Source organism: Cinclus cinclus, chromosome 13 (genome assembly GCF_963662255.1).
Source record: "Cinclus cinclus chromosome 13, bCinCin1.1, whole genome shotgun sequence".
NCBI classification, from domain to species: domain Eukaryota; kingdom Metazoa; phylum Chordata; class Aves; order Passeriformes; family Cinclidae; genus Cinclus; species Cinclus cinclus.
The window spans coordinates 2,968,812-2,979,110 of record NC_085058.1 but is presented as its reverse complement, the minus strand read 5'-3'; the positions used below and the strand labels follow the sequence as shown (position 1 = coordinate 2,979,110).

General features: G+C 59.2%; 1 protein-coding gene across 1 annotated transcript; it reads left to right on the top strand.

The window, feature by feature from the left end:
* The first annotated feature begins 1,752 nt into the window (after positions 1-1,752).
* Positions 1,753-8,210, top strand: CD276 (CD276 molecule). The gene is made up of 7 exons (XM_062501695.1): positions 1,753-1,792; positions 3,170-3,520; positions 3,936-4,232; positions 5,718-5,858; positions 6,595-6,636; positions 7,081-7,116; positions 8,188-8,210. Exons 1-7 carry the CDS (start codon positions 1,753-1,755, stop codon positions 8,208-8,210), a joined length of 930 nt encoding a protein of 309 aa, XP_062357679.1.
* Positions 8,211-10,299: the final 2,089 nt, after the last annotated feature.

The following is a 10,299-nucleotide window of genomic DNA, read 5'->3' as shown; positions in this document are numbered from 1 at the left end:
ACATGCCCAGGGAAAGGGAAGGGTTCCAAGGGGGATGAGTCAGGGTTTCCCTCTCCAGCACGGAGTAATGCCCCTTTCCCATCTTTCTCCTTCCTGGTGGCCTGGGACGGGTCCAGTTGGTAAAAGTTAGGGATAGGAGTAGAGAAAAAAACCCTGCGTAATTCGTTTTGCCTCATGCTTGGGAGGGAAGGAGAGGGGAAGCTGTCTTAGGGCTCATGGGGTGGAAATGGGCCTCAGTTTCCCCTGTTCCTTGTGCCTCAGTTTCCCCCATTCCCTGTGCCTCAGTTTCCACCATTCCCTGTGCCTCAGTTCCCCTCCTCATGCCTCAGTTTCCCCCCTTGTGCCTCATTTTCCCCCATTCCTTGTGCTTAATTTTCCCTCATTTCCTATGCCTCAGTTTCCCCCATTTCCTGTACCCATTTCCCCCCTCGTGCCTCAGTTTCCCCCTTGTGTCTCAGTGTTCCCCATTCCCTGTACTCCAGTTTCCCCTTCTGCCTCAGTTTCCCCCATTTCCTGTACCCGTTTCCTCCCTTGTGCCTCAGTTTTCCCCTCGTGCCTCAGTTTCCCCCGTGGGAGCTGAGCTGAGCCGTCCTTTGGCACTGCCATTTTCCCAATTAAAAGGGATTTAGGGAATGAGGCTGCAGCCGTTTCTGCTGCCCAGGAACGAGGTGCTGTCACCCCACAGATGTGGCAGTGCCAGTGCCAGGGGCTCTGAGATGTGCTGGGACACAGAGGGGACACAGTGGGACCCTGGGATGTGCTGGGACACGGAGGGGACACAGAGGGGACACAGTGGGACCCTGGGATGTGCTGGGACACGGAGGGGACACAGAGGGGACACAGTGGGACCCTGGGATGTGCTGGGACACGGAGGGGACACAGAGGGGACACAGCGGGACCCTGGGTTGTGCTGGGACAGGGAGGGGACACAGAGGGGACACAGCGGGACCCTGGGATGTGCTGGGACAGGGAGGGGACACAGAGGGGACACAGCGGGACCCTGGGATGTGCTGGGACACGGAGGGGACACGCAGTGGTGCCGCTGTCCGGGGCTCATTCCTGCCGCGAGTGGAGCGCGGGTCACGCGGATCCTCGGGAATCCAGCGCTGCCGCCAGCGGGGCCGGGCGCTTTGCCCTCACCTTCCCCCCATCCAGCTCCGGTTTAATTCCCCCTTTTCCGGGACAGTCCCATCCCGGAGATTTTCCTGCCGCGAGCAGGGATGAGCCTCGCTCTCCCGGAGCCGCAGCCGGAGCCGGGAATCCGCAACCCTCTCCCTTTGAGCTGCTCCCGTTGGGTTTGGGCATAAATCGCGGACCCTGGGAGCGAGCTGCCTCCTCTTGGAGCACGGGGGTGGAACGGCCCCGCGCTGCGGGGAGAAGCTGGGAAAGACAGGAACAAAAGGGAAGGGAAGGGAAGGGACGGGAAGAGGCTCACGTGGCTTCCCCGGGGCACGGCCACCGCCTCCGGAGCTGCCGCCGGCTCCGTCGGGTCGGGCCGGGAATGCAGCGATCCCTTGGCCCGTGCCAGGCTGGAGCTGAAGCTCTTCCCATGGTTTCTGACAGGGTGTGTGCTCCCTGGGAATGGCTGCCGTGGTTCCCTTCCCTCGCTCTGCGTCCCTCCTTCCCAGCACCATCCCAGTGTTTCCTTGTGTTTTCCCTCAGCTCGGGCTTCCCAGAGAGGATCCTTCCCGCGAAGATCCCCGGGGCCCTGCCCGCTCCTGCTTCCTCATCTCGACTTTTCTCGTGCCGAGGATGCTCTTCCCACTGCTCATCCTGGAGCTCAGCCTGGCAGGTGAGTGGGGCTGGGGGGGTTGGAGATGATGTCCTCAGTGCCACCCGTGTCCCGACGAAGCTGTGCCCCAAGGTGGCAGCTCCCTCCAGGTGTTTCTCCTGGATTCCTGCTCCGTGGGGTGACAGCCTCTGGTGCCACCTCCTAGCAGGGGACGCCTTCCCGGTGCTCCAGCTGAGTGGCAGAGCCACAGGAGGACTCACGGATTCCACTTCCCAGGAGAGCTCTTGGCAGTGCCTCTGCAGTTCTGGCCAGGCTGGCTCCTGGCATTTATTTTTATCCGGAGATGCTTGGGATGTGCCCAGAGCCAGGCTGGCTGCCCAGTGCCCTTTTCCTGCCTGTCTGCCTGTCTGCAGGGCTCCTTCCTGCACTCCTCATCCTCCTAGCATGGGATCTTCCTGCAAATTCCCTGTCCCAGCCCTACCCTCATCCCCATGTGGAAGGTTTTTGCCAAGGGAAGGGGCTGGAATCATTCCATGGCACTGGGATGAGTTGGAATCATTCCATAGCACTGGGATGGGTTGGAATCATGCCATGGCACTGGGATGAGTTGGAATTATTCCATGGCACTGGGATGGGGCTGGAATTGTTCCATAGCACTGGGATGAGATGGAATTGTGTCGTGGCACTGGGATGAGCTGGAATAGTGCCATGGCACTGGGATGAGTTGGAATAGTGCCATGGCACTGGGGTGGGGGGGAATCCTGCTATAGCACTGGGATGAGTTGGAATCCTGCCATGGCACTGGGATGAGTTGGAATAGTGCCATGGCACTGGGGTGGGGTGGAATCCTGCCGTAGCACTGGGGTGAGTTGGAATCCTGCCATGGCACTGGGATGAGTTGGAATAGTGCCATGGCACTGGGGTGGGGTGGAATCCTGCTATAGCACTGGGATGAGTTGGAATCCTGCCATGGCACTGGGATGAGTTGGAATAGTGCCATGGCACTGGGGTGGGGTGGAATCCTGCCGTAGCACTGGGGTGAGTTTGAATCGTGCTGTGCCCCTCTGGTTGGCACCGTCCTGGAGTACTGGTGCCACCTAGTGCCTGCCAGCCTGGCCAGTGCTGGCTCCTCCTGGGGACCGCGTCCCCACCGCTGCCACCCGCTGTCCTGTCTGCTTGGGGACAGTCCGGGCTCCGTGTCCCGGTGCAGGTTTGGGTGCCCATGGCTGCTCCTGGCTGCTCCTAGCAGCAGTTCGATGCTGGCTGTGGGATCGTCCCCCTTCCAGCAGGGTGGAATGGCTGGGTAGAGCCTTGAGATGCCACCTGCCCACGAGTCCCTCCCGTGGGCATCCCTCAATTTTCTTGGATGCTCTCCAGGTGTAAAATTCAGGAGGTGCTCCTGGAGGTGTCACAGTGCATCCTCACGCCCTCCCACAGGTGCCATGGAGATCCAGGTGCCGGAGGAGCCCGTGGTGGCCCTGTTTGGCCACGATGCCACCCTGCGCTGCTCCTTCTCACCCGAGGCCAACTTCAGCGTGGCCGAGCTGAGCCTCATCTGGCAGCTGACGGACACCAAGAGCCTGGTGCACGGCTTCTCCGGGGGCCACGACCAGCTGCAGGACCAGGGCCACGGCTACACCAACCGCACCTCGCTGTTCTACGACCAGCTGGCCCGGGGCAACGTGTCCCTGCTGCTGCGGCGCGTGGAGATCTCGGACGAGGGCAGCTTCACCTGCTTCGTGCGGGTACGCGACTACAACAGCGCCGCCGTCATGCTGCAGGTGGCAGGTGAGCAGGAGGGCACTCCGGCTTTGCCAGCCTTGCTGTGGGTTCCTCGTGAGACTGGGGATCAATGGCTGCACCTCCCCGAAATATTCCCGGGGGAGCGCGAGCCGTGCCCTGTCACAATGGAGGGGATCTCAGATGAAGGGCCACCTCAGACAACGGTGACCATGGGGATGGGTGTATCAGCTGGAAGAGCCCATCATGGGGTTTGCAGTGACCCTGGGGCTGGGTGTATCAGCTGGAAGAGCCCATCATGGGGTTTGCAGTGACCCTGGGGATGGGTGTATCAGCTGGAAGAGCCCATCATGGGGTTTGCAGTGACCCTGGGGATGGGTGTATCAGCTGGAAGAGCCCATCATGGTGCTTGCCCACCTCCCCATCCCAATCCTTACACCAGTCCCCACCTTGTCCCCTGTAGCTCCCTACTCCAAGCCCAGCGTGCACCTGGAGCCCAGCAAGGACCTGAAGCCAGGTGACATGGCTGTGGTGACTTGCCACGCGTCTCGTGGCTACCCCCAGGCCAGCGTGCTGTGGCAGGACAGCCGAGGTGCCAACCTGACCTCCAACGTCACCACGTCGCAGGTGGCCAACGAGGAGGGGCTCTTCGAGGTGCGCAGCGTCCTGCGCGTGCTGGTGGAGCCCAGCATCACCTACTCGTGCCTGGTGCTCAACGCCGTGCTGCAGCAGCACGGCCACGCCTCTGTCACCATCACGGGTGAGCACCCAGGGAGGTGGCTGTGGTGGCACTGTGACCCAAAGCCACCCTGAAGGGGCTGGGGGAGGTGGCCGTGGTGGCACTGTGACCCAAAGCCACCCTGAAGGGGCTGGGGGAGGTGGCCGTGGTGGCACTGTGACCCAAAGCCACCCTGAAGGGGCTGGGGGAGGTGGCCGTGGTGGCACTGTGACCCAAAGCCACCCTGAAGGGGCTGGGGGAGGTGGCCGTGGTGGCACTGTGACCCAAAGCCACCCTGAAGGGGCTGGGGGAGGTGGCCGTGGTGGCACTGTGACCCAAAGCCACCCTGGGGGTTGCTGTCCCATATTCCATGTCTCTGCCCCATGGACCCCAGGGGTGACCTGAGGCTGTCCTGCTGTCACCCCACCCCAGTGCCTGTCCCAGCACAGGGCAGGGCAGGTGTCTTCTCCTCATCCCGAGGCCATCCATGGGCTGCTCCAAATTCCAGGATCTCCATCCCATTTTTCAGGAATCCATCAACACCTTCAGCCTTTGCCCCTTTCCAGCTCCTCTCGCTGCCCTCCCAAAGCTCATGGGAACCCCATGCCCACCCCAAGGGCATTAATTAGTCTTTAATTAACCTTAGTGAAGCATTGCTGGGTTGGGAAGGCGCATCCCGGGTGGAAGATAAACTTTTCCAAGCTGGATGCACCAAACCCTTGGGGACAAAGGGTGGTGTTGGGATGGGCTCTGTCACCATTGGGGTGACATCGTGCAGGGACAGGGTTTGAAGATTTTATTTCAAGTATTACAGGGAATAAATAGTTGCATTCCCACTGGAATCTGGTGATCCCTACCAGGCTTTTCCAGGACCTGAAGGGAGCCAAGAATAAAGGTGGATAAAGGTTGTTTAAAAAATCTTGGAATGACAGGACCCAGGGAATGGCTTCCCACTGCCAGAGGAATATTGGGAAGGAATTCCTAGCTGGGAGCATGGAGAAGGGCTGGGATGGAATTCCCAGAGCAGCTGTGCCTGCCCCTGGATCCCTGGTACTGGCCCAGGCCAGGCTGGACAGGGCTTGGAGCAGCCTGGGACAGCGGGAGGTGTCCCTGCCCATGGCAGGGGTGGCTCTGGGTGACCTTTAGGTCCTCCATGGTGACATTCCCCTGGCATAGCAGCTCCTGGGGGCTGGGTCATGATCCATCCTGGATGTGGGATCATCCTCAATGTTGGATCATTCTGGGTTTTGGGGCATCCTGGGTGTTGGATCACCCTGGATGTGGGGTCATCCTGGGCGTAGGATTGGTCACCCCAGGTGCTGATTCACCTTGGGTCACCCTGGATGTTGAACCATCCTGGATGTGGGCTCACCCTGGATGTGGGCTCACCCTGGATGTTGGGATCACCCTGGATGTTGAACCATCCTGGATGTGGGCTCACCCTGGATGTTGAACCATCCTGGATGTGGGCTCACCCCAGCACAGCCCAGATGCTGATCCAGGCCCTTTTCCCTCCCTCCCCGCAAGGCCAGCCCCTGGCATTCCCGGCGGTGGCCCTGTGGGTGACAGTGGCCCTGGCCGTGTGCGTGGTGGTGCTGCTCGGCGTCCTGGCCTTCGTGTGCCACCAGAAAATCCGGGAGAGCTGCCGGGAGGATGAGGAGCACACAGGTAAATCCAGGGAGAAGCTGGGAAGGGGATGGGTGGACGGGGGTGGCGGTGGCACCGGCTGAGGGACACTGGGGGAGTGGCACCATGACACTCGTCCCCCTGTTCTCACTCCCAGTTCCCGCAGCTGGGACATCTCCGGCACCTCTGGAAGCGGCTCCGGGCTCCTTCCCCACATCCCGCTCCCATTTGGGCTGCATTTCACATTTTTACAGGGCAGTGTTTGCACCAGAGGGGGATTTATTCCCAAAAAAGCTCCCAGAACGGTTGCGGGAGCAGCTCTGCCACCCTTGGAAATGACTTTTTTCCATGGATTTTGCTCCCAGTTTCCCACTGCTGGCTGCACACCCTTGGGAATGACCTTTTCTCCATGGGTTTTGCTCAGCCAGGAGCCAGGCAGGGCCCCTTCCCACCAGCCTGGGAAGCAGGCTCAGCGATTTTTCCTGCTGGGAACGGCAGCAGAGGGTGGGAAGGTCCCAGGACCCTGGTGGGTGCTGGAGGGAGGGAAGGGCTGAGGGGGCATCCCAAAATTTGGGGGATCCAGGGATCTGACTCCAGGTGTGCTAAAAAAATGGATGTCCCTCGGAGCTGTGGCTTTTCCCACTGGGATTTTTGGGAATGTGCTGCCCTGGCTGGAGGGGACGCCCCCGTGGAAAGCCCAGGATCACAGGGATGCTCCAAGGAGCACTCACAGAATCCTGGGAATGGGGTTTCCCACCTCTGGATCATTGTTTTCCAGGGCCAGAGGAGCGGGATGAGGAGGGGGAGGAGCCCAAGACAGGTGGGTGCCTGATCCTGGTTTGGGGTGGTGCTCGGCCCCTTCAGTATTCCTGATTTTTCTGACACCTCTGACCTGGCAGATCCCAGATAAACATCCCCATTCCTAAATAAATCTCTCCATTCCTCAATAGAACCTCCCAGTTCCCGAATTAAAACCTCTCAGTTCCTTAATAAAATGACAAAATTCCATAAGAAAACCTTGCTATTCCTTAATTTTCCAGCATCCAGCCAGTCCATGATGTTCCTAGGGTTTCCCTTTATCCACTGAACACATTCCACAGGAACAACCCTTGGAATTCTGCAGGGAAATTGGAAATGGGTGTCGCTCTTGGGGTTTGTTCCCCAAAAAATGGGATCTTGGAGCCATTTCCTTTGGGAAAGGGATGGGATTGACCCTTGGGAAAGGAATGGGATTGACCATGGGATGTTTATTCCCTTTCCCCAGCTCTGCAGCTGCTGGAAAACGTGGAGACCAGAGAAGGTGAGTGGATTTTTCTGGCAAATTTGGGATAATTCCCCAGTCCCCGGCGACATTTTCTCCCTAAAATCCGCGCGGAAACATTCGTCAGGTTTTGGGGGGAATTTTCCCTTCCTATTTTCATTTTCCTCCGGGTTTTCCATCAGCATTTCCCAGATTATGGATTCCCAGCTCCGGCCTGCTTTGGGCTGTGCTGGCTTCTCTCAGCATCCAGCAGCTCCTGAATCCCTCGTCCCTCCTTCTCCTGGCCACTCTGGGATCAGGAAAAGCCTCCTGACTCCCAGCCCTGGAAGGAATTTGGGGTTTTTTGGGTGTTTCCATGGATTTGCTGGGATGACAGGAATTGCTAGGGTTGGCGCTGCCATTCCAGGGATCCCACAGAACTTCCAGCAGCATCCTGGTGCTGAATTCCAGTTGGAATTCCATGGGAATTGGCACCTCAGCTCCTGTTGGTTCCTTTCCCTGTTATCCCAACCTCCAGCCCCCCTCCCATCCCAGTCTGGAAAAGGATCCGGAGTTTTCCAAGCCTGCTCAATCCCGGCTCCTTCCCGTCCCCAGATCCTGATCTTTCTGTTTATTCCATCCCTCACCATCGGATTGGAGCTTGGCCTCTGCTGCTGATGAATCCCTGCTGATTTTAGTATTGGGAATTACCACTTCCTACTTTTGTTGTTGGGAATTAACCCTCCCAATTATTTTATGTCCTCGGGAATTACTCCTCTTTCCCTCATTTCCAAACCCCGTGGCTTCCCATTCCTGGTGCAAATCCCACTTTTCCAGCCGCCTCCTGCTCGCTCTGGACCCACTTTTCCAGCAGAAATGAGGCTGGAACAACATCACCTGGAATTTCCAGCCAGGAGTGGGGATGAAGGGATAAAACCACACCTGGGAGTGGTTCCCAAGGTCTGGAGCAGCCTGGAGAGGGGGGAGCCCGATTTTCCTGAGAGCTGCTGTGGCCCCAATAATTCATTAATTCATTAATCTACTGCTTTATTAATCCCAACCCGGGAGTTCTCTTTTGCTGTGCCTGGCGGTCACGATGTTTTTCCTCTCGATTCCCTTTCCCTCACCCAGGTCGGGAGCAGGAGATCGATTGATGGCAGCGGGGCCCCCCCCGGAGCCCCAGTCCCACCCGGATGTCCCCGAGCGGGGACGACCCCGGGACACCCCGGCAGGGAGGACCCGGAGCTGCTGCCCCACCCCTCACCCCATTCCCATTCCCTGCCTCCCTTCCAGGCCTGGCCCGTCCTTCCCAGGGAAACGTGGGATGAGGATCTATCCCCACATCTCCATGTCCCTGTGTGCGCCCCCGTGTCCACTCCGGGGTGGACATTCCCCCGTTCCCTGCTCCGGGTGCTGCCCAGGGAGCCTTTCCCCACCTTCCCGAGCTCGGAGCCTCGGGAATGCTGGCCAGAGCGCTGGGATCCGGGAGCTGGGCTGGGATCTCCCGCCTGATTCCAGGGCCGCTTGGGGCTGCTCGATGCTGTGTGTCCCTCCACACTCCTTCTGGCCTTAAACGCTGGGTCCCGGCGGGGTTTGTCCCACTGGGATGATCCCGCGGCATTTTTGGGAAGGGCGGGGCAAGGGGGCACCCGCTGGCCGGGTGAAATCCTGCTGTGGGGACAACTCTGGGGACATCTATCCCCAGCTCGTTATTCCCGTGGCGTTGGGTGCTCTGTCCCCAGCGCTGTTGGAGACACAGGTACGCCCCGAGTGCTGCTGGAACATCCCTGTCCCACTGGCGCTCCCGCTCCGCAGTGAGGGAAGTCTCCGAGGGCTCCTTGGGTCGAGTCCTTCTTTGAAATCCGGGATCTGGAGGTTTTCTTGTGCCTTGACAAATAAATTTGGGACCATGTTGGTCATTCCTTCCCGGCTCTGTGTGCTCTCTGGGGTTTGGGCAGGAACGGTGTAAGGGTCAGGATTCCTGGAAGAAAAGCTTTCTGAGACTGTTGGAACCCCATCCTGAACCAGCCTCTGTCCTGAACCAGCCTCCATCCTGAACTAGCCTCCATCCTGGACCAGCCTCCATCCTGGACCAGCCTCCGTCCTGAACCAGCCCCAGGCACGGGCAGGGCCTCCTCCCTTTCCTCTGCATGAGGAGGAAAATACTGCAGGGATGCCTGAGTTGATTCCTGAATTCAGCCCTGCTGCCGAGATGGGGTGGGAATTCCCCGGGCCCTTCCTGAATACCCTGTGGGGGATGATTTTTGGTTGTCCTTCCCCGAGCTCTGCATCCCGATGGGAGAACATTCTCAAAATCGAGCCCGGGAGAAGTGTGCTGGCCTCAGGCTGGGATTGAGGGGGATGGATGGTGCATCCATCCCGGGATTTGATCTCTGGCCAGAGTGAAGAGCAGCTCTGTCCTTCCTGAGGTGCCAGGATGGAGCTGGGATCTCCTTCCTGTCCAGAATGGGGTTGGTTCTCCTCTCATCCCAGACATCCCTGAGCTGCTGCCTCCAGCTCCCCCAGATCTGCTTTTCCAGAGGCCTCTGCTCCCGACAGCACCGGCTTGCAGTCCTGGCCCCGATCCCAACCCCGTGAGAGGGAGATTTATGGATCATGGGATCAATCCTGCTTTTCCAGGTGGCGGCCGATGATCTCCCACCACTGGGGACGCGCCTTGGGGACTCCAGCACACGCAAGGAGGTTCACATGTCTTTGTTCCCCATTGCTACGGAGAGGGGTTTCGGTGTCGTCCCCATGCAGGGAGCCCTCAGCACTGCCCTCCACCTGCTCTCCTCGTGCCTGGCTCCTCCTTCTCCTCCCACATCCCTGGACACTCGGAGGTGCCGTGGTCCCACGGCTCCAGGCGGGCTCCCCACAGGAGTGGGCATTACAAAGGGAGATGGGAGCTGAGCTCCATCCCTGCCTTTTGTCCCAACCTCCAGCAGTGAGCAGGGGCTGTGCTGGGGTGGCCTGCGGCCCCAAGAGCCGCTCTCAGCTTGGCAGTTCCATGACAACGTGAATTCTTTACGGAATGGACACGACAGTGACGGATGTGAGACTTCAAACAGGTCGTTCGTGACGGGGGGGACAAAACTAACGAGAGCTCCTGGGAGATAAGAGCCAGCACACGATCAAGGTTGTTGCAGCTGGTGAAGAAACAGCCTGGGTTGGAATTCCAGGTATCTCAGCGTCCCCTCACTTTGCTCTCAGTGCCTGGAACAAGGTATGCCTGAGCTCCGC